Source organism: Bos javanicus, chromosome 21 (genome assembly GCF_032452875.1).
Source record: "Bos javanicus breed banteng chromosome 21, ARS-OSU_banteng_1.0, whole genome shotgun sequence".
NCBI classification, from domain to species: domain Eukaryota; kingdom Metazoa; phylum Chordata; class Mammalia; order Artiodactyla; family Bovidae; genus Bos; species Bos javanicus.
In genome coordinates, this window is record NC_083888.1 from 55,658,496 (window position 1) to 55,686,101 (window position 27,606).

At 34.9% G+C, this 27,606-nt stretch overlaps 1 protein-coding gene across 2 annotated transcripts in view; it reads right to left on the reverse strand.

The window, feature by feature from the left end:
• PPP4R3A (protein phosphatase 4 regulatory subunit 3A) overlaps positions 1-27,606 on the reverse strand; it is a 34,689-nt gene that overhangs the window by 3,348 nt on the left and 3,735 nt on the right. Inside the window, exons 2-12 of one of the 2 annotated variants that reach the window (XM_061395111.1) lie at positions 21,233-21,288; positions 18,278-18,376; positions 14,191-14,808; positions 11,050-11,127; positions 10,852-10,968; positions 10,307-10,423; positions 8,492-8,623; positions 8,288-8,390; positions 6,683-6,841; positions 1,548-1,717; positions 558-700 (exon numbers count right to left, since the gene is read on the reverse strand). In XM_061395111.1, the coding sequence (XP_061251095.1) occupies positions 558-700; positions 1,548-1,717; positions 6,683-6,841; positions 8,288-8,390; positions 8,492-8,623; positions 10,307-10,423; positions 10,852-10,968; positions 11,050-11,127; positions 14,191-14,808; positions 18,278-18,376; positions 21,233-21,288 (1,792 nt within the window). Of the gene's footprint in view, positions 1-557; positions 701-1,547; positions 1,718-6,682; positions 6,842-8,287; positions 8,391-8,491; positions 8,624-10,267; positions 10,424-10,851; positions 10,969-11,049; positions 11,128-14,190; positions 14,809-18,277; positions 18,377-21,232; positions 21,289-27,606 lie in introns of both variants that reach the window. The other variant, XM_061395110.1, reaches the window with a different exon arrangement.

A 27,606-nucleotide genomic window follows, 5' to 3' on the forward strand; every position in this document is an offset into this window, starting at 1 on the left:
AATATTACAGATTCACAGACATAGAGGCTGTGGGAAAAAGAACAAAACAAAACAGATTTTACCCAGCACAGAACAAAACACTACACTCTACCATATCTAGTGTTAATTAGTGGAATCAAAATCCCTATTATCAAAATTGTACTGTTACAGATCAGTTATTAAACTAGGAATTAACAAGTCTTAATTTATGGATTTAAAAATATACCACAAGTATGTGAATTCAGGTATTTTGGAAAAAGGTACGCAACCTCATTAAAATAATTTGTAACATTAAAGAAAAACTAATAATCTGATTTTACTTTGGACACAAAAAATTAGCCTTACTGTCATATCAGTGTTTTGCTTTTTTTCTTTTGCATTGTCTAACTGGATATATATGCCTGAGATAGGTCTACAGGTCATATCCACCTAACACTGCCAGGAAAACATTTACATTGATCATTAGAGAAAAATACAACTTCTGTTTATTTCCCCCTCCCTTGCCAAGCTAAATAATACACAAACAAAAAAGAGCTGCCACCATAAACCTGAATAGGTTCAAATATGTGGTAATCTACCTGTCAAGTTTGGGATTATCTTGCCTTTCTCTTTGTTGTTCAAATCTCAGTTTCAATCCTTTAAATGTTTGTACATAATCTACATCTTCCAGTGCTTTCCAGTAATTTTCAACTACATGAGCAGTTAATGACTTTATATCTTCCTATAAAAAGAATTATAATACAAAATGATAGGGAAAATGTTAATTTAGCAAAATATGAGGCTTAACTGCAGTGAACTCATAAACTCTCCCAGAATAGTAATTTCATAAAATTATTATCCAATCTTAGGGACAAATGAAAATGTGGCTACTTCCATATCCCCCAACTTTTGGTGCACCTCATAATTATCCATGGCTCTTTCCAAAGTAAATGCCCAGGTTCCACCCTAGATGATTCTCATTCAGTTAAGTCTGGGCTGAGCAAATATATTTTAAAATCACACTACAAAACAGTGCTAGAGATGGATGGCGGTGATGACTGCAAAACAATGTGAATGCACTTAATGCCACTGAACTGCACCCTTTAAAAATGGTTAAAAGGGCCAATTCTGTTATGTATATTTTACCATAATGTGTTAAAAAAAACATGCCACAGATAATTAAGACACACACCAGTGTTTGAGAACTGCAAACATACTATATCAAAGAATCAAGTTTTCGCTCTTAAGAAACATGGAGAAACGTCAAGAAAAATCCAGAAAACCTCAAAGTCAAAAACAAAATAAAAACACATCCAAACACTAAGTCAACTATAATTTCACTTTCTTAAAACGACCGACATGACATTATTATATCAGTTTTCAAACTATTCTATAAAGGATTCATAGCTGCTGAGAGAGATTATTTTATTTTCTTAGTTGGAATTGAATCTCTCGTAAGCTTTTGGTAACATTGGTTTCCTTTCAGAAATTCTCTCTAAATATAATCTCAAAAAAGCCAAAATACCAATAATGCTTATTAGATTTTCTCAAACAAAATCAAAATTCTAACTAAAAAGCATAGAACCTACCACTCTAATAAATTCAAACATTTCTATTATAGCAGAGTTCATCAGATTGTAGCGGGATCCATTGTTGAGAAATGCTTTGACTACTGGTTCAAATAAAAAACTTTTCATTATGTAGCGGTTGTAAAACTCATCTTTTAATCCAATGATCTTTCTCTTAAAACGAAGAGCACCTGAAACACAGAGGTATTGTTGTTCAAATCACATACCATATTTTCGTATTTTAGAATTACAAAAAATAAACCAAAACTATTTAATAAACATAGTTCTTCATGCAGTAATAAGTTACTGCTTCCAGAAGTAAGAACCTAAAAGATTACAAAAGGGTTATCAGAAAAATGTATTCTAAAAGCAGTGTATGTCATCATAGAACGCAAGTCTTAGCCAGAAAAATTCTGGAATTAAGTTACTAATTACCAAGATGTATTTTATATCTGAAGTAAGAAATAAGATTGGGCTAATAAATGAATTAACCTATCATACTACTGCAGATGAGAAAATTCCAAATGTAACCTTTTGTATCTACCTTCAGAACAATAGAAGAAATATTAGGGCAATCCACTCTATAATTTGATCTTATTTTTGGACACTCTTATTATTTTAAATCAGGGTTAATGGGTTTACATTGGTTTGTATTTCGATGTGTTTGCAGAAATGCCATAAACCCACAGAAATCTGTAGGACCCCAAATTTGCCTTCCCATAGATTAGGAATCAATTTAGAGGATGCTTTTAAAATGTGGTCCTCTATGCTTGCTGCAGCGAGTATGCTTTTTTTCCCTAGTTTTCCTTTTTACAATTAATTAGGCTTTAACTTACAGATTAAAAGGTATATTTACATCTTGAAGTATGGGGAGTTACTTAAGTCACCATTCATCAAGATCCAAATATACTCAGACAGCTAGACTTCAACAAAGCCCTCTTCACCTAAACGTAATTATCAGTAAGTTAATGCCCCAGTTATTGTAAACAGTTCAAAAAAGCATACTCACTTCATGCAGTCACATCGTCTTCGGTTGGCAAGATTAAATATTGTGTTTGTATTTTGGTTTCTTTGGAGATCATGGAAGTGGCTCGTTAAATTGCCAATTTGTTATTAATCAAGTCCTTCATGAGCAGGTAGCCAGGCAACCATGCTGACACGGTTTCTGGGTAGGAAGGCAGAGGAGTAAAGCAGCTCAATTTTTCTTTAGTTGGCAGAAAAGAGGTCCACAAGTGAATGCCCAATTAGGTACAGTTGAGTATAAACTGCCTTAACAATCCAGCTTATTTAAGAGTGTCTCTTACTAAAGAGACACACTGGGCAGGGAGTTCAAAATAGTTTAAAAGTATTTTTAAACTACTATATAGTTTCAAATACAAAAGCATGGTGAAATAAAACATTTTAAACAATAAGCGGCATCTTTCTTTGTGATAATAAGTCAAAGCCTAACAATGAGTTTTGAGAGCCTTTTTTTTTTTTTTTTAATGTTGCTTGACAGAGGAACTTAGGCAGTTCCATTTGTCAGAATAAAAATCAGAACTCATGCTAATAGGCCAAATTTTAAGCTTTTAGTAAATAAGGCAAGTGCTATTATCTTAAAAATTGTTACTCCAGCTTTGCAGGCTTTTTGGAGACTTGTGTCCTACCATAACACACACTGGCTAAACCCCGTGGTCTGCATGCATTTCCTGGGTAAGTGAAAAGAACTCCCTTTCTAGAATTCACTAAGACAGAGTATGCAGATGGTGCCACTGCCATCTCCTCAACAGCAGTTTTGTTCAAAACTGCTAAGGTGGATAGAATGTGATTCTAATGGGCTTTTTTGTTTTGCTCCTCATTTGCCCTTATATATTTATATTAAGAGTTGTGTTATTTCCACCCATACCTCTCCCCAAAAAGAAACTTGTATGAAAAATATCCAAACACTATTCTTGTTCTTGAATAAAAACTTACTTTAAAAAATTTACTAGTGAGTTCTATGAAGTCAAGCTGCTCAAAGGAGAGTAGAGAAAGCTTTTGGGATAAGTCAAATTAGCACAACTATAGGATTTTCAATGTAAAAGTGGCACTTGGCTTCCACTCACATCTCTAACATTCATTAGCATGCCAGGGATCTCTTAATGCTTAGTGTTAATCATCTCTGAAATAATAAATCTTACCTTATACAACATGAGATCTTATATATATAAGTGTGAAACTTTTTGCCTCACATGTAACTAATGATACCATTAGTTATACTAATGAATCATCTACCACAAAAGTTTTACTTCATTCTTCATATAGATTTTCATACTTTAAATAAAAACAATCAAACATCATAAAGGTATGAGCTAAAAAGCTACAGTGTAAAATCCAAGAATCTGGAAAAGGCCAAGACTGATAAAACTGGTGTGTATATTTGTGTATACTCAACACAAACATATCTAATGTATAAGGACTAGGTAACAATTGCTGTTCTCACCCACAGACTTATGTTGTCTTTAAATATAAGAAAAAAATTAAGAACCAGCAGATATAAAAAATGCAAAGTCCTCAAAATTTAAGCAATCTTTTGTCTTTACAAATGGGCATCTAAATTTACTTATAAAACTTCCCTTAAAAAACAAACCATACTTAATATTTCAATGTACTCTTTTCTAAGACTGAAAACACCTTAAATCTCAAACTTACGCTAATTCTTTTAGAAATTCTTGATAAAAATTCCTACTATATAGACAGTTCTAAAGAATGCATTCCTAATGACTGGCATCTTCTTTCAGAAGCTACTCATTCTCAATCCTGGAGAGAGCCGCACTGAGAATTACTTGAGAAAGAGTAAGGTTTAATCAATGATAGCCTAACTTAGTTTGGAAAATATTAATAAAACAAAACTTAGATTTTTGCGAGCATGCTTAGTTTCCTGTAATACAGACTCATTAATTAGTCACAGTTCTCTTCATAGTTCTCATCAAACTGAGACATTTTCTTTGCAGTATTCTAAGCAAAATAACAAGATGAAGGACTAAAGAAAAGGCCTTTCCTTTTCTGCCACTCTTCCACTAGACTCACATATTCCACCTATACCAAACCACTAAAACATCACACTTAACATTTTGTTCATCTGAATTATGTATTCAACCAAGAATGTCACCCTCTCTCATGATCAAGACACAACTTACTTTACTCATTTCTGCAAGATCTCCCTCGTCTGCCTCATTCAGGTAGAATAAGTCATTTTCACTATACATCTAAAAACACCTTGATATAATGCTGCTGTTGTTTTGGTTTTATCTCCTCCTAATGAACTCTAAGCCACTTGACAGCTGAGTCTAAGTCTTAATCATCTTTATCCTAATACCAGGTATGTACCATACTCCATCAAATCTAAGATGCCACTGATTACAAAAAACCTTTTCTACTATTAAGAAAACAAAACAAAAAAACTACCAATCATAACATGTCATTAATTTTAAGACTCAACTTGATATGAGTATCAATACATATCTTAGAATCAATAAAACGTGGTAATAGGTGTTAAATTTACTGAAACAAAATTAAGGTATTTATTTATTCAGTTTTTCCATTCTCTCCCATCTGCTCAAACTCCCTTTCCCGCACTCAAATAAGACCTTCCAGACGTGAAAGAACAATTCAGAGGTGTTTGTTATTAACTCCCTCTCAACTTGCTTTGGGACTCTCACTTTTCCTGTGGTAGGTTTATAAGGGAAATGAGTATGAGTTTAAAAGCCCTTCTTTATATGCACATGTGTTCTCAGTACACACTGCAGAATCCACACTAGCTAATTCAGCTGTAACAACTGTCACCCTGATAGGTTTCCTTCTAAGAAAAATTCATTCAACTTTCTATGTTTAATACTGTTTTAAAGATAAAATGTTGACACGGTAAGTTAACATCAGGAATATCCTTATAACATGTTTTTAAACTTAAGGGTGTTTTAAAAATTAATTAAGCAAAACCTTTTTTTTGGCCATACCACATGGCTTTTGGGATCTTAACTCCCCAACCAGGTATTGAACCCATGCCCTTGGCAATGAAAGTGTGGAGTCCTAACCATTCCATTCACCAGGGAATTCCCAAGCAAAATAATTTAAAATGAAAGTAAAAAAAGATAGCAAAAACATGTTTATGTTCAGGCCTCTAACTAGTGGATGATTACAATGCCTTTATATACCAACAAAACCAAACTTACCCATAAAAACCAAAAGGCCAAAAGAGTTACCAACAAACATCTCTTACTGAACCTCTAGTGTACCCTAAAATTGGTATGTCAACTTACCAAAGAAAGCTGACTGCTACATGATCAAGAACATGCTAGATTAATCTATTTATAATTCAGAAACATGTTTCATTTCAGTAAACTAGGGTTTTATGAATACAGTGAAAGTCAATTTTTGAAAAACGTATAACTAAAACAGCCTTGTTAAAAGACTTGTTGCTCTAAGAGTTAACAAACCTTTCTCATAAAGGTCTACAGAATACATATTCTAGGCTTTGTGGGCACAAATGGTCTCTGTAGCTTTATTTCAACAATGCTTTAAAAACATAAAACTATTTTTCAGCTCACAAGTGGTGCAAAAACAGACCACGGACTGGATTTGGCCACAGCTGTGGTTTGTTACCCTTGCTCTAAAATACCTGAGGTAACACAGTGTAATATATTACAGCTGGGTGTCAAATATGTCTCAGTAAAACAAGGGGGAAAACATTTGTGGAATTAATGAATGGACCATCTGTAGACATTTGTGCTAGGCAGTCTGTAACTTAGAAAAAAACGCATTTTGGAAACTTAGTACTATTAGCTATGTTTTCCAAATTATGAATATATTCTTCATGGCAGTGTGAGATTCTAGTCTCACAAGAGTGTCTAATTTGTGACTGTCATGCCATATATACTAAGTAAAAAATAAATAAGGTAATAAAATGATTTAAGGTGTCATTTTAATAATGTAATACTTTAATATATCTTTATTGTATACTGAGAAAGAAGAATCAGGAAAATCACCGCTCAAAATGTGGCAAGAGTACATTGTCAGTATAGTTTAGTATTAGAACCTAGGTTTCCTGAAATCAGTGATCTTTTCTTCTCAGGCAACAAGACTGAAAGATACCACAATAATACAGAGACTATAAGTAATCCAGCAGAAGCAACACTTACACAATGCCAAGAAAGCATGCTTCGAGGCCATAAGAACCAGCACTCTCCGGAGGATGTCCTTGTTAATAATGTAGTTCTTTATGTGGTAGGTATGGTGCTCCACACAAAATGTTAACAATTCCAATACCAATGCCAATAACTGGGCAGTCTGAAAATCATCTGAACAAAACACAATTATACTTAATGGCTTATATTCATTTTCCCCCCAAATTCCAATCAAATAAAATCCTTCCTATTAACCCAAATATGTTCAAATTAAGGAAAAGGAAACTAACATTTACTGAATGCCTACCATGTGCTAAGAACTGTGCTTTCCACTTTTCACATCTAATTTAAACAACTCTGAAGACTTAGTGTCATAAGACCCAGGTGTGAAATGTTATTAGTAAGGCAACTGAGATACAAATCTATTAGATCTGCTTTATTCCAAAGCATGAGAATGCTCTACCATGTCTTACCATGTTCCTCAGCGGATGCAGATATCACAGGAGGTCCTACCAGACATCATCCAGCTTTAATGAACTGCTCTCTCTGCTCCTTTGATTCGTGTGCTTGATTTGTGCCTCCTTTTACTCCATATTACTGAGTCCACACTGCATTATAATCTAATCACCGGTTTATCTTCCTCACCAGGCAGCAAGCCTCCAAAAGTATTTCACACAGTTTTTTTCATTTCCTTCATTTAACCCCTGAAGATTAGCACAGTGCCTTTCCCACAGAGGGCTCTCAATAAATGTTTGATGAACTAAACATGTAGGTTTGGAAGGAAGCCTCAAGATTTACCTACTATATATTGTGTTCCTAAGACTTACTTTCAGAGTCATAAAAAAGGGTAAATTAACATTTATTTTCTAAGTGGTATTATGAATTATCAATATAGCATATTTAACTTATATGACAAAATTACTTATTGTCAAAGCTTCAATAAGGAATTTCTCAATGTAGACCCTAAAACTACTGTTATTTTCTAAATCTCACACAAGACACACACAAGCTAAAGTAATAAAATGCAGAAATAAATAATCCTAACTTGGAATAATCCTTAATGCCAAAAAAAAAAAAAAAAAAGTTTAATACTGAGGACAAGCTTTGCTCTAGCTATACATGTGAAGTACAAATAACTTAAAATCAATCCTCTAATAATTACTTCCATTTGTTTCACATATGTAAATACAAACTAAACACAAATATTGCTTTAACAAAAAAATTGTTTTAAAACTCTGAGAGCAACGAATTATCTCTGGTATCTTCTTTCAGAGTTCTACTACCTCTGATTATAACACTTAAAAAAAAGAAACTTATCTTGACATTACCTCTTTTGAAAATATATTATTAGACCTCCTGTTGGCTCAGATCTGCCTGCAATGCAGCAGACCTGGGTTTGTTCCCTGGGTTGGGAAGATCCCCTAGAGAGGGGAATGGCTACCCGACTCCAGTATTCTTGCCTGGAGAATTCCATGAACAGAGGAACCTGGCAGGCTACATACAGTCCATGGGGTCGCAAAGAGTTGGAAACGACTGAGCAACTAATACACATTAACACCAACTTTTGGGGTTTCAGAATTCAAGAACAAAGAACTCAACTACCACCCTATATTATCTTACCTTTGCTAGGTTTGTCTTCAGTTGTATTTGCCAGCAAGGGGGCAGTAAGGACATGCATACAGTGCTTGTAGAAGAAACCCAGAAATTCAGTCTTTTCTGTTTTCTAAGGAATCAAGAACACTTTCATGAACTTTAACTGCACTGGTTCCTACCAGCAATAAAAATTATACTAGCATGAAAAAGTGAAAAATGCCCGTGGCTTACATTGGCAGTAGCCAACATGTTTTCCGGATCAACTAATGTTCGAAGCAGGCCCATAAGCTGGACTGCTCCTCCAAGTTCAGGGTCTGTATCACAAATCATATGTTCTATGATGAGGTTGATGAGCAAAATATCCTGTTGAGAAAAATGCACATAATAAGGATCACTTATTATAGGAGAGAATGGAAAGAGTACATACTATGACACATGCTACTGTATTACACCTGTATTTTGTTAACTGCAAACCAAATACTCGACTGACTTAATAGGATAGTGAGCAGTTTCCCTAAGTATGGTATAGGCACATCACACAAACAGTACCAAAACGAAAAGAAAGTTCCTTTTTCTATTATCTTTAAATCCCCTTGATTAAAAGAATGTTTAGCTAGAATTTATAATATTGTTCTTGCACTGCTATAGATTCCTTCTATTTATGGCGAATAGTAACTGTATCTGTTCTCCATTTATGGAAATGATGTAAAGTTTCCATTTAAAACAAATTTAAGGAAAAAATAGCTGATACCTAAATGTCTCAAATTGGAGGAAATAAGATTGTGTTATTTAGAGAGCACACAGGAGAACAAATATAGATATTCCAAATGACGTAGAAAATTGACTGTTTTCCTGATCCTCTACTATGATTGGTTTTTGTGGCTCAAGGAGTAAATAAAAACTGAGGGATTCAGTGAAAAAATCTCCACTCATGCCTATATATGCAGTAGCAGGACAGACAAGGAGAAAATGCAGACAGTATATGAAAATGATGATCAGGACTGGGAATCAAGAAAATTACAGCACATAAATAAAGTACATCGATGTGTGTTCAACTAGTGGCTTACAGGGCTAACAATAGTCCTTAAAAAAAGACACCTGTATGTTTATTTAGGTTTTTAAGATAGGACTATTTTATAAAAGCAAATATAACATAATATTCAACAGTTCAATCTGGCACTTCCTGCACCTACCCTGACGTTATAATCTTCTTTTAAAATTATTAAATATACAAGTTTCTAGGCATTCCACTTCATTTTGACATCACAACACATTAAGATCTTTTTAAAAAGTAAAAAGTATTTTCTATTTTGTAAAAATACGACAGGGTGCAATTCTGCATATATATTTTTTCTAAGAGGTATCTTTTTTACCTCATCCTTTAAGAAGGAATTCAGGGCAGTATATTATTTTTAAGTAACAAAGTACTTTCAAGATTTTATAGGGGAAGGAGGAAATAAAAACTCATGATCATTGGTTTAATTATCTGAAAACAGAGCACACACACTCAGTGCTTCCAGATACGCCATGTACCACAGACTCTGGAAGCACCTTTCGCATCACCAGGATACACTCTCACTGACTCTGAAACTGACGGGTGTTACAGGGGATGGAGGTGGGGTGTGTGTGCATTCCTCATCATTCTTGTTGATTTTGAGACTCTCTCCCTAACAAAGCCCATGTTTTCCTAGGGAAATTATTCATAATTCCACAAAGAGAAGAATGATTTATTGACTAAATGATTTAAACAACACAACACAGCAGGTTAATTTCAGAATTAAGAAACTTCATCTCAAAAACCTTTAAAGAAATTTAAGTTGAGCATTATCAAATAACTGCTGTATGACAATTTATAGACTGAAACAGGAGTCAATTTAGAAGAAGAATAAGTCATGATATTATGGCTATACTTTTCTCAAACATTAATTATTTAAATCTTTAAGAATGAGTAATAAATATAGTTATAGCTCCCCATGTATACTTACTGTTAGCGCAAATAATATTTACCTTGTTGGTTATTTTTTGCTCTGTTAACTTCTTACTTACATCATCATTCTGTTGTGCCTCCTGCATGACAAACTCTCGTACCATGGATGGATTATATTCAACCAAGTATGAGAATATATCAGTAGCAGCACTTCGCACCTGTGTATCATCCATGCCCTGCAGATAAAAAAAACACTTATTTCTCCTATAATAATAAAAACATGGAACTTGCACCTATATAAATCCAAAATCTAACAAATAATAATGAAAAAAGGGAGGTCAAGGAAATTCTGCCATATGTAAAGTTCTTTTTCTGTGGATAGTTATTCTTTCTATTCCTGTTTATTTTTCTACTTTAACATTTCAATGAATAGGCTGCAAAGTTAACAAATTATTAAAAATATGGAAAATTCCTGTGAGTATCCTTTCAGTACTGTGTTACAGGCTATCTAATACTAGGACTTTATAGCTTTTTAACTTTATGTAACACACAACTTATATTAAATATTGGCTATAATCAAATAGTTGCATGTTACATAAAAAAATACAGTATTTTGTGGCTTAAAAATATAATGGCAATTAAGTATAAGGAGAAATAAACTTACAAGGATGACTTCTAAAGCTGGTAATATACCCATGTTTGACAAAGTCTTGAAAAAAGCATCTCTGTTTTGAGGTTGTAGCGTTTGGGAGAATGCACAAAATTCTTTTAAAAAGTTAACCTGAAATTAAGAAAAAGGGTAAGTAATTATAAAAGGTATGTTGTTTTAGCTTCACGCCCTTCATAATATCAGATTTCTTACCAACTCTTGTCTTTTTTCCTCATCTGTTGCTTCATCTGTTAGTTGTGCAAATAAATCTGTCAGAAATTTTTCATCTTCCTGTGAAATCAAAGGATAAATTTAATTATGCTAATAATAAGACTATACTTTTAAGATACTATTATAGAAGATATAAATTGTATAACTAGAAAAGGGGAGATGGTATTGGCAATGCTGTTTTTTAAAAGAAAAGTAAAAAAACTATAAAGGATAAATTGGGCATTTATAAGGATATCCTTTGTATTTCGGCACGGCTCTATTTCCTAAGGGCCACATTATAAATATTTTAGGCTTTGCATTCTCTACCACAGCTACTCAATTCTGCTGTTATCGTAGGAAGCGGCCATAGGCAATGTCAGTGAATGAGTTTGGCTGTGTTTAGATAGAACTTTATTTACAAAAACAAACACGGTTTCTACACTCATCGTTTTCATAGGGTTTCATAACCTTAACCTTCGAAGTTAAGGTCCTATAACCTCTCAAATGAAGATAAAACTTCCTTCACATTTTAACAACAGAAATGATTCAATTACTTAAAAAGCTAAATTCAGAACTTTTAAAGAAACATTATTTAAAGATTTCCACATACACAATAATTTAACACATAATCAAATTATTCTGAAAATGAGTCAAATGATATTCTACAGGATACTAATCTGAGCATGTAAAAGTTAAAAGTACAGAACTTGGAAATAACGTATGTTGTCTTATTCTTACCTCTTTATTTTATAATTGAGACATGATTAAGAAATTTATCCAAAGCCCAATCAGTTAGCAGGGAGGTGGGCAGAGCCTTCCTGACTGCCTGTTCAATATTTTCTGCCACTATTTTTAGTTAAAATTTTAATTCCATACTACCACATCAACTAGAAGTAAATTCAATAATACATGCCCTACAGTTATGCCTATGAGTTATTTCCCATTCGTTTATAAACCCCATATTCACTACTGTAAGCGCTCAAGAAACATTTTGTGATACTAAATTAGTTATTCCCACCTTTACTTTTACAATACATAAGCCATATCTCAAATGGCATCCAATATTAAGATCCACCTCGGATATAATATATCCCAATTAAAAATCTAATGATTAAAAAACAATCTCTGCACTGCTGTGAAGTATAGAGAATTAAGAATGCTCCACAGTATTACAAAGAATATAACCAGTCAATGTAAGGCTTATGACCATGTACAAGGTGGATAAGAACCTGCTTTAATTACTCCCTGTCAAAATATTTGTAAAACTCTTCTTTCTTCACAGCAGCACTTTGGATATAAATGCTCAGCAACAAGAGAACAGAAGGACTACAGCACTGGCAGTCAGCATTTTACAGAGCATACTGTAAGGAAACAAAACTTAACTTGAAATTATTTATACTTAATGAGTAAAACTGGCATTTTACCGGTCTGAAGACCAAGAAAAACAAGTGATGGATCCCTGTGAAACAAAACAAACGAGAACCATGTGGAGCTAAATAAAAGGACCAATAGCATTTGGGACTATCCAGGGAAACCAGGAATCAAAACTACACCAGAACAAAGGATCTGTTAGGTGGCTGGCAAAAACTAGTTCCTTAGCCAAGAACAAATGAACATTAGTACCAGAACCCTCCTTCTTCCATTATTAATCACAATACACTATGTAGAAGAATACTACTGTAGTTACCAAATTGTACTGCCTGTATTATTTGTCTTAAATGAATGAAAAATAGGTCAAATTAGTCAACACGAACTGGACTTATCACTAGCTTCAGAAAAGCAGTTTTGGTAAAATTGACCTTTCTATTTGAATCCGTGTGTGTGTGTGTACGTATATATTATACATACATATACATACATATATATATATATATATATATATATATATATATATAGTGACAAAACCAGGATCACTGAAAATATAGTTTTCTAAAAAGGAAAAGACAAAAATTATATTTACAGTTTTATTCATAACATATGCTACCAAGCAGCTCTTGCTGACATTTATTTGCTTCATTTTTTAATATAACAAATCCAGGTTCCAAATAATTATTTTATTTATAGATCTGGGGTAAGGTCTTATAGCTTTCAAATCACATCACATATATGTTACTGTTACAATATTCTGGGTAGGAACAAAGCACACAAGAGGTGTGCAACTCACAAATCTTGGCACTATGAAGACATATTTCAGTTGGACTAGACTAATTCACGCACCATGAGATAATTTACTGAGAGATTCTCTGACTTTGGGGCTGCTACAAATGTAGATTACGAGCCAGCTCAGAGATCTGGATTGTGTGTTTTCTGCAGAATCCAGGATGTATCCTAGGTAATTCTGATGCAAGCACCCTAACACACCACACTTGAGAGACTGGGCATACTATAAAAAGAAAATTTGGAGTTTACGTTTAATAGGCGATTAACAGATATTTAAAATAATACTCAAGAGTCTTGTATCATGTTCAATGCTTTACATGCATGCATCTTATTTAATCTTCAGATGACCTTATAGGGTAGGTACTAATAGCACCAACCTTAAGATTAGGAAGCTGAAGCTTTTAAGAGATTAAGAAAGTTGCCCAAGTCACACAGTTATTAAGTAACAGGCAGAGCTGAAACTCAAGTTCAAGTCTAACCTCCCCACACTCTCATCATTACAAAAGCATGCAGCTGTAACTTGCCAACCTCTGCTATATTCTCTTGACCCTAAAGCTAGACCTTTAATAATTACCCCGGAGTTCTCCATATTTTATAGAATTTGTATTCTATATTTAATGACATATTTTTTGGCTTCTATTTTTTTCTTTCCTGTTCCAATCTATTCGGTTTTATGCCTAATTGATAGTTTAATATCCCTAAAATTCTACATTCAATTGTTTCATTAAGATCCTTTCTCTATAATTTCTTTGAGCTAGATTTTAAAAAAAATCACCTTTATCATCCCTAATCCAAACACAACCTTCTGTGTTCCGCAGTATTACATATTATAATCTCTTGCAATATCACCAAAGTAAATACCTTTAGACAAAAAATAAAATTCAACTTATGTGCCTAAAGGAACAGAAAATTTTTGCTGAAGGCAACGGGCATTTTTTTTAAGCAGAGAAAAAAAAAAAAAAAAAAAAGAATGATCTAACTCACCTGTAACATACCAACAATTTCTACCTTATTGAAAAAAATAAAGGAGTGAAGTGTTGATAACATATTTTCTTCAAAGACTGAAGGGGTAGGGAGAACCATATCTTGTATATACTGAACTCTGTATGTCTGATGAATTTTTTGTTTCAACTCAGGATCTGATATGGGAATCACTTCTTTAAACTTGGCTGTTTTTGTTAGAAATTCCCTATGTTTTCGTGGTTGTGATAAAGCAGGATCATATTCTAAGCATCCAATGACGTCCATGATACATTCCTCAGAGAACATAACTTCAAAAAGAGCAGTTCGATTCAAGAGGAAGATGCCTTTGATAATTTCATACAAGTGGTGCAGTCCTTCAATATTTTCCAAATCCTCACACACATGGAAAAGCTCTAAGAGCTTTTTAATATAGCCCTCATTTTCCAGTGCTAGTGCAAGTTTTTCACGACGCAGGGGAGAAGGTAAGGATGACGCCACAAGTTCTGCAATTTCCTCAAGACGACTTAATTCACAAGATGGCAATTCTAAACCTGGTGATGACATATCATCGAAACGCTCCTCTTCAGACTCATCTACAAGGTCTTGAGTGATGTCCACTGATGGGTCCTTTCCTTGAACCTATTAAACAATATTTGTAATAGCTGAAGAAGTATAATCAAAGCAAATCTAAATGATATTCTTAGATATAAGAAACATACAACAAAACTGTAATGATGATTTTCAAGATTAGAACTTTCTTCAAACTTGACACAAATGCCTGCTTTTCTAAGCACATTTCTATAAATAATACACACTTTTAATTTTAAAGAAGGAAGTTCAAAGTTCAGAAATGTAATGAGCTTCCTCATAAATACAGGTTTATCAACAATGGAAACATTCATCCACTAAAGTATCGGTGACTGTGACTTAAGACTGCCCTGCAGACCCATAATAAAGAGGCCTGATGGTAAAACACCCATTCATCAACAGGCCAGGGCAAATTCCAGAAACATTCCTAGCATTATGCTATGGTACATCCATTAAACTCTTCAAAGTTTAAGTAAAATTCTAACAAATGCTGTGACCATAGAAAATATGTATCACTGTAAGCAATAAGAAAAATATTTAATATCAGTTAATTTAGAAACCAAAGGAAAAGAGCATGTACAAACTGGCTTTGGACCAAAGTGGGTCACTGATTTGGTATAAATGCTGGTTGGTAGCCCAAAAATATGATTAAGAAAAACTGAGCTGGAAACTGCACCCACATAAAAATAAAACCACACAAAAAGTAACTGCAACCTATATGTAGTAGAGCTATGCCCTAAGAATACCCGCTTATAGTTAAGTAACCAAACCATTAAGTTTTTCTTTCTACACATCCAGACCTTTACCTTTCATGATCCCCTAGAAGCTCTAAAGTTTGTCATAAATCCCAACCTTATGTCAGTGTAGGGGACTCTACTTATAAAAAATTAACTTATAAGTCTTCACAATTAAATATAATTTAAGGTAAAAGAAACTTTTTACAAAAGGTCAAAGACATATTTCAGAATGAAATGAGTTTTGCTCTCTTGGCCCTATAATCTGACACTGGCATTAAACCAGCTCAAAAGGCCAAACTGAAAGGTAAAGGAATGGAAAAAATAGGCCTCATATGAAATGACCAACAAACTTAAACTGCTTAGATGGTTAAGAGATGTTGATGAATATCAGAAGGGAAGAAGACCTGAACTAAGTCTTGAAATACGCTGCAAGGTGACACCATCTTGACCTTAATCCAGTGGGCAGAACCACTAAAAGGAGGCCAGGCACATTCACAGCTTGTACCTGGCATGGTCTCAAGTTGGCTCTGGATTTTTGAAATTACATAAGATCTCACCACAGCTTTAGACTCCTAATATTCAAGCTATGGCTTTACCTATAGAAACATGGTAGGCATTTGATTACAAAATCAAATGAAAAGGGATGAAAGACTGTAAATGTATTGAAAATGGTATCTTCTTGAGTGAACTCGCAAATATGAAGACTGAACAGGTAATCCAAAAGGCCTGTGTTTAGGAATCTGATCTGCTTAGGGAAACAAAGTGAAACTCTTAAATATTTGACAAGTATGTTTCAGTCTTGCTTTCAGAACAGAAGCAATATGAGAATGAAAATTTTAAAAGGAAACGAGGCTAAGCTAGAAGAAAGAGCTTTCCTGGAGAAAGGATAAATCTCAGAAGTCAATCTGGATATAAAGAAAATGAGAATGTGAAGACCATAAAAGATGTGCAGTCAGGGTCATAAGTCATTGGGAAATGACATTTTGAACATGAACTATGTAACTATATCAGAAAAGAACAACAAAGTAGGCAGGATTCCCAGGAATGTTACTACAGAGAAAAGTATGTAAGTACTACTAGTGTCCCAAGAGACAATGAAGAATTTATGGTGTTACAGACTAAGGAAAAGCATAATAAAGGTCTGAGAATTTTAAAGAAGACCCAGGCCTGACAGTAACAGACTGAGTCCAGGACTGAGTTAAATACTAGCCTAATAAAAGACTGTGTGCAGGGTGGGGCTGTTCATGTCAGAAAAGTGAAGAGGAAACAAGATTTGTGTGAATAACCGATACTTTCAGCACCACCCTGAACTCATTAATTTCATCTGTTTCTACCGGAGAACTCCAAATGACAAAATCTAGAGGAATATGCTGTAGAAACAACTGTATGGGGCAGAAAGCAAAGAAAACATGAAGAAGGCATAAATACATATATGTTAGTTTTTCACCTGTTAAGAGAAGGAAAGCAACAACTAAACAGGTTAATTTATGAAACACAACTGAGTAGAACGATATAGCAGAAATAAACTTTGCAAGTTAAGGAAAATCTGTGTCTCAAGAACACAGGCTTCTATAGTCTATTAAGGCAGTGGCTCTCAAATGTCATGGTTCACCAGTCACCTGAAGCAGGCACTGACAGACAACTGCCAAACTTGGCCCACCACCTGTTAATAAAATTTTACTGGTAAGAGAACGACATCCATTTGTTTGTCTATGACTACTTTCTCAGTACAACGGCAGAACTGAGTAGCTAAACAGTAGTTAAACAGTGTAGTCCACAAAGCCTAAAATATTTACTACCTTGCCCTTTAAACAGAGAAAATCTGATCCAGAAGGCTTAGTAAAACTGGTACCTACTCATAGAGTTTCTAATTCAGCAGATCTGGGATAGAGGTCTCATAATTTGCATTTCTATCAGATCCCAGGTTATGCTCATTCTACTGGTTTAAGAATCACACATTGAGAACCAATGAATTAAAGAATCTGCTGAAAATTATTTCTTCTCCAGATAAAATAAACGAGAGGATAGAAAAAGTGTCCTTAGTATATAATGGTCTATATGAATCTTTAATAAGAAAAAACGGCTTGAGCCACTAGAGTGCATTATCAATGACCATTCACAAAAGATTGTGGAGATGTTACCACTAGACTCAGGTACAAGAACCACTAAGGAATTCTGGAATCAACCAAGAACAAAAATGATGAGACTGAAGAGAGAGTCGAGAGTCACAAAAAGTTACTGAACAAAGATGATCAGACTTCCATTTTAAAAAAGATACTCTAGCTGGGTAGATCTGGGATGAATGCAATAAACCAAGCAAGAAATGATGGTAGCTTAGTAAACCAACAGCAGTGAAAATGAAGATAAATGAATGCATTGAAGACTTAAGAGTTTAAGGACTGAATGGACAGAGAGGATGAAGGAAGGATAAACTTGTTTCTGACTTCAGCAACTGAATGGCATTTACTAAGATGAGAGAGATAGGAAAATGAACAAATCTCAGTGAGATTAAGCTCAGTTTTAGACTACTGAATTTGAGATGCTAGTAGCATTCATGGAGGACAGCTCTGAAAGGCAGGTGAATATAAAACTCTGGAGTTCAGCAAAGGTCTGGACTGGGTATACTGGTGTCAATAAATTGTGCTTTTCTATAAATCAAGTTTTCACAGACAGTACTAATCTATATGACGTGTCTCTATGCATTTTAAAGTATGAGGTATCAGCTTAAAGCACAGCAAAAAACAAAATGCTTAAAATGAAAGCATGTTGATTTTCTAAATTACCTGACATATCTTCTCCCAAATTTCATCACATCCAGCTTTTTCTTGAAAGCTGAGGGCCAAGTCATAATTTTCTGCTTCAGACCACACAATCAAAGTGTCCTTAAGAGAAAAAAAGAAGTCTGAATGATTAACCTATATTATCACAAACTACTTTAAAGTAAAAAGCAAACGAACAAAATAGGGAAATGAGAACAGTACTCATTTCTGCTTTTTGCAACACTGATATTAGTCATTTCCAATGTTCTTTTACACTTCACTTTATCCAGTCTATAAAATGAAAACAATGTTCTCCTTAAGGAAAAGCTGAACCCATATATGAAAGCCACTACAACTGCACACACCATCCAAATGTACCAAAAGATACAAACTAAAATTATGTCAGTTTGCTTGCACATTGTCACATTTTATGCTCTAGTCAAAACGCCCAAAGAGAAAGTCTTGAGTATTTTAATGACAAGGGTATGTTAGGAGGATGGGATTAATAAAATAAACACAGTTCCTCCTCCTCATTGTCAGTATCCGGTGTTCTTTACTGGGGCCCTCGAGGCCCGTAACATCCTTGAAATTATTAGTTAAATTTGTAATATGTGAGCATTTATCTGGTCAGAGGTTTTTTTTAACTTTTACCAACATTCGGGAAGCAAGAAGCTCCTAGCACCCCCTTTATTTTTCATACTGACTTTTTTATGACAGTAAGTTTAATAAACAGTTTTTACTAAAGATACCATCTCAGCAAGACACTACAACCACAATGCCAAGACCACTTTACATTTGCTGTAGTACAGTATGTATTCTACAATATGCATGGTATAATATTTATGGGATTTAAGATATCCTTTCAAGCTTGCGTTAGTCGCTTAGTTGTGTCTGACTCTTTGCAATCCCCCAGACTGTAGCCCGCCAGGCTCCCGTGTCCATGGAATTCTCCAGGCATAAATGCTGCAGTGGGTTGCCGTTCCCTTCTCCAGGGAATCTTCCTGACCCAGGGATTGAACGTGGGTCTCCTGCATTGCAGGTGGATTCTTTACCATCTGAGCCAACAGGGAAGCCCTTTCAAACTTACTGACTATATAAAGAAAAATAATTCAAACTGATTAATAAGTAACTGAAAAAAGCCAAGCCAAGGTGAGTTGAGCATCTGATTGGAATGATTAAGATTCTCATATTGAAGAGGAAACCTAACTGTATTTTAAGGTATCTTAAAGGATCTATTATTTCTTATACTTTTTACTACCTTGGCAAGGACACTTTATTATACACAAACAGATCCCATGTTCAAAAATCTATCTGCTAAACTTCATATAAATTCTATTCAATCATTTAACTATCAATCATGAGGCCAATAATCTCTTACTAAACTAAAGTGATGCCAGCCAGAAGTAAATAAATGATCCTCTGACTGGGTTGTGCAGCATTACTAACAGGATAAATCTACAAGTCTTACTCAGAATTTTTAAAAGAACTCAAAGAGCCCTTTTTATTACCTTCAAGAACTTCTAGAGATCCCAGGCAAGCAATCTGTTTCACAGTGACTGAGTAGCTATTCAAACTCAAAATAATTTACATTACAGTGTAAACTAGTCAGTTGGGTGGCCTCCCTGAGCCTCAGTTTGTCTTTAAATGAGACAATACATACTGTTTTGAAAACTGGTAATAACATAAGATTCATTGGAAGAAGTCTAAAACCACTACATTAGTAATGAGTTTAATACAACTAGAAGCAACTGTTCTGCTACAGTGTATATTCAGAATCACCTGGAGACGTAATCAGGGCACAGCTAGAAATATGCCCTTAATGACCCATTTGACAAATTTTTAAGTTTGAAAATTTTTAGGAACTGCTCCTCTGTTTTCCTTGAAGAGCCTAATTTTCACCAAATCATCTTGCTTATCATCCAACAACCTATAGGTTAAAACATATGGATTTGTTCATTCATCCTCAAAACAGATTCAGTCTTTTCTTTTTCTAAGGATATGCTTTTACTGTTCAGCTGACTGAAACCTCAAAATGTGAATTTAAGTACTGAACATCAAAACCAAATACTGTAGCCTCCAGCCATTCCAATAGAACCTGAAAGTTTTCTTAAGAACAACAAATAGTGTTAATAGACCATTAAACCATCAAGAGAATATTTCATATTGTACCAATGCTTGTTGGACAAATAAAACATCATTAAATAAATTTAGGAGTAAATATCAAATTTCCTATATATTATGTGTGACCTCAAGCAAGTCACAACCTTTAGGCATCATCTAATGTGCAAAGTAAAACTTCCCTCTAATAGTATTTTAATGGTCAATGAAAAAGCACTTTATAATTCATTTATATAAATGTGTTAGTAATATTTTTAAAGTTATTTTATATCTGCACCTTCAGAGCAATGAGAAGACTGATAATAATTTCAGTGGCTTTGTAGAGAACTCAGTATTATCTGTGTATATTTTGAATAAATAACAATTTTGGTGATAGTGCTTGTAGGCATTGAGAGATTTACTTTCAGATATCTCTTGCACCAGAAGGGTACAAGAAAGTTTATTCAAACTGAAAGTTCTTTAAAAACTGTTACATCATTATAAGGTCCTGCTCAGGCTATGTAAGAAATCAAATTCATATTTATACTAAGTTGCTGTACAGAGATATGAATGTTCCTCCTACACTACTAGCATTCACAGCAGCAAAGAAAGGAGCTGATTATTCCACCAGTGGTGACTTTTTAAATTCTCTTTAGAAGAGAAAACTGTGGTATTTTAGATGTAACTTGTGAGAAATAAGGCTCGGCTGGTCAAATATCTGGAAATGTATTTTGGAATTAGGCAAAACATGTAATCTGCTCCAATTTTTCACTGTAAGGAATCAGATGGTAAATTTTCATTTAATCACCAAACCGAGGATAATATTCAAGATAAAGCACAACATCAAAAAAAAAAAAAAGCACAACATCTTCAAAATTTTACCTGTTGTTTCTGGTATGCAGTATTTGGATTTATTTTGGATTCTAAAAGTAGAGAACCTAGGAAAGAGGGGAGAAAAAACACATATTCCATTATGTAACTGCAAAGCAGCAACACTGTATTATTTCCTTACATACACATACATTTCCTTTTTGAAGGTCTGATGCGCATACAACTTCAGTACAGGAAATATTCCTTTAAAACAATACGAATTTAAATATAATAGCCTATAACCCAAGAAATGCTCACGTCATACATGCTTACTTTTAACAAGACAGACACAATCAACTGAAGAATGAGTACTGGATGGTAACAGAGATCTAACAAACTCCCGAGCAGCAAAGGTAGTGAAATAGCACAATGTGAAGCCAGATGATCTGGGATTAAATCTCTGATATTCACCAGTATTGAGAAACGCAAGTAAAACATGCAAATTAGCATTATAAATAAAACCTGGCTAAAATAAGAATTTACTGATAAAAGTTTGAAAACATTAGGGGTGATTCATTAACCAAGTACATCCCCAAATTGTGATTCACCTTCAGAAAATCTTATATTTTTGTTTAATACAGGAATTACCAAACTTCTCCATCTTCAAACTATCAATTTACTTCTCAGAACAAGCAAACTTGCACATATCTGTTTTTCCCCTGGCAGTATCACAGTATCATAAGACTCAGGGTATTAGACCAAGTGTTCAATTATATAAATATATACATACACACACACTTTATCATGTTCCTTTCCATCATAATTTAATCATAGGGTGAATATAGTTCCCTGTGCCATACTGTAGGACCTTGCTGTTCACTTATTTCGTATCTAACAGTTAGCATCTGCTAACCCCCCACTCCTAGCCCATCCCTGCTCTCCCTTGGCAACCACAAGTCTGTTCTATTAATCCGCTTCACGGAAAAGTTCATTTGTGTCCTATTTCAGATTCCATATGTAAGTGATATCATATGGTGTTTGTCTTTCTGTTGGACTTACCTTCATTTCCCTTCTATGAACAAGCTGTTTCCATGTCTTGGCTATTGTAGACAGTGCTGCAATGAATACTAGGGTGCATATCCTTTCCAATTACAGTTTTCTCCAGTTACATGCCCAGGAGTGGGATTGCAGGATCATATGGCAACTCCATTTTTACCTTTTTTTGGGAAGAACCTCCGTATTGTCTTCAGTAGCGGCTGCACCAATTTACATTTCCACCAACCATGTAGCAGGATTCCCTTTTCTCCACACCCTCCCCAGCATTGTTTGTAGATTTTTTGATGGCCATTCTGATTGGTGCAAGGTGGTATATCTCACCGGTGTTTGTTTGCATCTCTCTAATTAGCAATGTGAGCATCTTTTCTTGTGCCTGTTGGCCATCTGTATGTCTTCACAAAGAACAAATTTTAAGACTAGATTTATACCTCTCCGCCTGGAGAGGTATAAATTGTGTTTAAGGTGGAATCAACCAAGTCCAGTTTAAAGACAAGTTCTGGCCCAAAATACTTAAGAAGCATTTTCTCTGCAGCTGTCTCTCACCCAAGGCTTTCATCTCCTATTACATTTAACAATTGTTTTATCCATTCTAAATAGTGGCCAGACACTTGAGAAACAGGTGTGCTAACATTTCCAAATTGAACTAGCTTTGCTTTAAATTCATCTACTAATTGTGATACTGTCCTTTGTTAGTAATTTACTGACCCTTCACTGCCATGTACTCATAATGGTGCTAAATGGTACTGAATATATACAGCAAAATATCAGCACTTGCCAAGTTGTGGTGACTTAATTTGCAAACACCCAATTTAAAAATGCGCAATGGTTCTGAATAGATACTTCTCCAAAGAAGATGGCAGTAACAAGAAAAGATGCTCAACATCATTATTCATTAGATAAATTAAATCAAAACCAAGAAAAGATAACCATTTCACATCACTTAGGAAGCCTATAATCAAAGACAGATAATGACAAGAGCTGGCAACCGTGTGGAGAAATTGGAACCTCCAACATTTTCTTGTGGGTATATAAAAAGGCATCTACTTAAGTTTGGCAGTTCCTCAAAATGTTAAGAGTTACCAGCAATTCCACTCCTAGGTATATACAAGAGAAATGAAAACATGCCCACACAAGTACAATATACATTCATAGGAGCATTATTCATAATAGCAAAAAAATGGAAACAATCCAAAGGTCCAAATACTGATGAATGGATAAAGTGAACTACTATTCAGCTATACAAAGGTATCAAGTTCTGATCCATGCTATAACGGATGAACCTTGAAAACATAAGTGAAAGAAGCCAGTCACAAAGGACCACATATTTTAGGACTGTGTTTATATGAATTGTCCAGAATATGCTAATTTAGTGGATCTGCAGATTAGTGGCTGCTTAGGATTGGGAGGAAGGGGGAGCAAATGGGTGCTAATGGGTACATGATTTCTTTTAGAGGACAAAATGTTCTCTTACTGTGGTGACAGGTGCATAACCCTGTGACTATACCAGAACATACTGAATTATACACTTTAAATGAATCAATTAGCTGGCATGTGAATTCTGTTACCAAAAAAACCCCTAAAGAGTAAATATTCATACTTTGGAATACCATATAGCATTGTTAATGAACCAAATATATGTAAATGCAATAATGTATATGAATCTTACAAACAAGCCTCAGACAAATGTATATCCCATAAGTCCATTTACATAAAGTTAAAGAAGTGCCAAATATTAATCTATGGTGTTAGAAGTTAGGTTTATTGCCGGGAGGCGGGAGACACTGACTGGAGAGAGACATGAGTCAGGCTTCCAGAGTGCTGGTTACGGAGTTTGTTTTCAAGAGAAGGGGTAAAACAACACACGGAACAGGGGCTGCACTTCAAGTTGTGATTTCAAGAAGCACATACCTGACTTGGCAGCTGCTAAAACAAAGCACCCAGCATTGGTAAAACCGTTATTTTTTAAGAACCAGTTTCCATCCCCAGCCCCTTTTCATTTGTTTCAAAACTCTCAGTAATGTTACAGAAAGGAAAAACTAGAAAGGAAAAACCAATTACAAATTATCTGAAGTTTGAAGTGTTCCCTCCCAAAGTGCTGGCTAAAACAAGGATAAGCACATACCAGAAGCTTCAGGTGTTACTAAGTTTTTCTCTCTCCTGGGGCATTCAAGATTCAGGGGAAGTATCTCTCCTAAAACCCATTTCAGCCATATCCCATGGTTTAGTCTAAGATACAACTTCAGGTAGTCCAGTTCTGGTCCTCAAGTACCACGCTCTCTAAGATGTTAATACGTTGTAGAGGCTGGATCATGGAAAGCAATCTTTTAATTGGGAAGCTAAGTAAGACAATAACGGAAAGACATCATGCTGACGTATGGCAGAAACCAACACAATATTGTAAAGCAATTATCCTTCAATTTAAAAAGATCCCATAAAGACACATTTCTAGTTTTATTCCTAGCCCATCTATTAGGTTCCCCACCCCCATCTCTCAGTTCCTATTGGATCAAGTTATAAGTACTTATCCAATCAACCGAAGAAGAACCAGTTGAGACACGTGCTTTCAATAATGGATAGATCCAGCATATATATCTTAATAACTGAATCACATACGCAGAACAGCCCCCCATCCGAATTTGAGAAACGTATTCATCCTCTCCAATGAAATAGATGCCTTCCTTTATCCTCCAAGGGGAATTTCATTCTCACCACCCCGCTACGATACCATCTCCCCACACATGTGAAAACCTCACATATTTGAGAAAGACACTCTTACAGACAAGAGAAAGACAAGCCTAGAGAGCAAACCCCAATATCAAGACTTGAAAAAGGCTTTCCCACTTGAATGACTCAGAAGGAAATATGGAAATGCAAAAACAAGAGAGATGGATGAAGCTAAGGGGAATGCATCAATTAAACTTGTCATTGTAGAATTTATCACAGCAAAATCAACTACTCTCAGGTGAACTAAAGAATACTCCTGCACAGCAAATGCTTGCCAGTCCATCCCAAAGTTCCGATGCACCCGCAAGTCGATATTTATGCATATATATACTTCAAAAGGAGAAGGCAATGGCACCCCACTCCAGTACTCTTACTTGGAAAATCCCATGGACGGAGGAGCCTGGTGGGCTGCAATCCATGGGGTCGCTAAGAGTCGGGCATGACTGAGCGACTTCACTTTCACTTTTCACTTTCATGCATTGGAGAAGGAAATGGAAGCCCACTCCAGTGTTCTTGCCTGGAGAATCCCAGGGACGGGGGAGCCTGGTGGGCTGCCGTCTATGGAGTTGGACACGACTGAAGTGACTTAGCATAGCATACTTCAAAAAATAAAAGAGGGTCCTTAACTTTCATTTACTATTACCAAAACTGAGTATCAGCACAACCCCTTTGGAGGGTCATTTATCTTTATGAAGCTTTTAAACACATATTACTCTTTAGTCCAACAATCCTTCTAGGAAATTATCCTACATCCTCATACAAGTGCCAAGCATATGAATAAAGATGTCATTAGTAGTGTTTGTAAAGGCTAAAGAAAACTAGAAACAATGTTTGTGCCAGCTATACTCAGAGTGTGGGGATCTCAAAAGGCCTAGAAAATCAAAACTATTTTCATAATATTACTAAGAGATTAGTTGCCCTTTTCATTCATATTCTCTCAGTATGTCTACACTGATACTGTAACAGATTGAATGCAGAAGTAGCAAAGAATCCTTTAAAAAAAATTAAACTGGACATTAAAGAGATATGTAAAAATGTAAAAGAAAAGATCTTTGAAGTCTAAGCTTTAACGTGGTAAATACTGATATTTTTTGTTTAAACATAAATAAAGCTTTTAGAGGTCCTCAGTTTTACTACATTAAAAGTATCCTAAGGGAAAAAATTTGAGAAATGCTACTGCGTCAATAATGCTATACTTTGTGAATACTATGCTGATTTTAGATGAGATAGAACTGTTTGAAAAAGTGAAAGTGTTAGTCAATTTGTATATCCTGACACAAACAGATGCCCCAAATATACTGATAAAAAGAAGATCTATACACTCAGGAAATAGGAAGACAATGGTAAAGAAGGGGAAATGCCCACTTATAACATAACCAAGACAATCACAGGTAAAGCTGTCATGGACTGACAGCAAGAAAAAGTAACCATAAAACAGTACAACTATGAGTATAAATATTTAAGTCATTAAAAATGTTCCCTCTCTACTTCATATCTTGGGTCTCCTATAAAATAAAATGTGATAATTTCTCTAGTATCCTGTTGCAAACTCCCAACACAACCCTATCAAAACGAAACGAACACCTTCAGGGATAGGGGAGAGCAGTTAACATGCAAAAGAACTGAAACGAGAGAACGCAGAACTAGTGCCTGTAGTATGGATCCAGCTCGGGACAGCTTGTTTAATTCCCAGTTCTAATAAACATACTCATTCAATATGTGCGTGCTCAGTCACCAGGCTACTCTGTCCATGGAATTTTCCCCACAGGAATACTGGAACAGGTTGCTATTTCCTACTCCAGGGGACTGGCCCTACCCAGGGATTGAACCTGCATCTCCTATGTATCCTGCATTACAGACAGGATTCTTTAACCACTGGGGAATAATTCATGCAAACCTTTTAAAACAGAAAGATTTTATATTAAAAAAAATATATAGGTTTTTGGCTGGGTACAGGAAAAAAAGACCCCCAAACTATCCAATCAAAGAATCAATGCACCAAGACTTAAAGTTAGAAAAAATAATAAAGCAAAGCAACCACAGGGTTGCTTTTGAGTATTAACTGAATATATAGTGCCTGACCCAGAACCTAACACATAACCAGCACTCAATACTCTCTTTTTTAATAGCAAGATCAGAATATCATTTCCCTGGCATCACTTTATTTCTGAATAGTAGAAAAATTAGTATTGATAACAATGATCTAGAAACACATTATAAACAAAAGACTAAGCATCACAGGCTCATTGTACTGTTTAAGAAAAACATTCTAGTATACAATATTTAGGGAGCATTCCATAATAATTGTTGAGACTTTTAAATCTTCTGTTATACAGTTTAATTTAGCTGGAAAATTCACTTGTTCAAAAGGTACCAAAAGGAATTAATATAAGACCAAAAATCTCACCTGGATAAGAGATTAGTGTAATGCTTTAAACCTATAGTAGATTTGTATTCCAGGTCCCTCCCACTCAATTTTGTGGACTACAAAGGCACTTAAAAACAAAAATGAAAGCTCAGGAAAAACACTCTGTAGTGTTACATTAAGAGGTTTCACACGTCTGTCAGCCTTCAAAACTCTCCACCCCAGTTATACACAACGTAGCCCATGCCCTGAACTCAAAAGTTATCACATGCAACAGATGATAACTAAAGGCTTGACTATC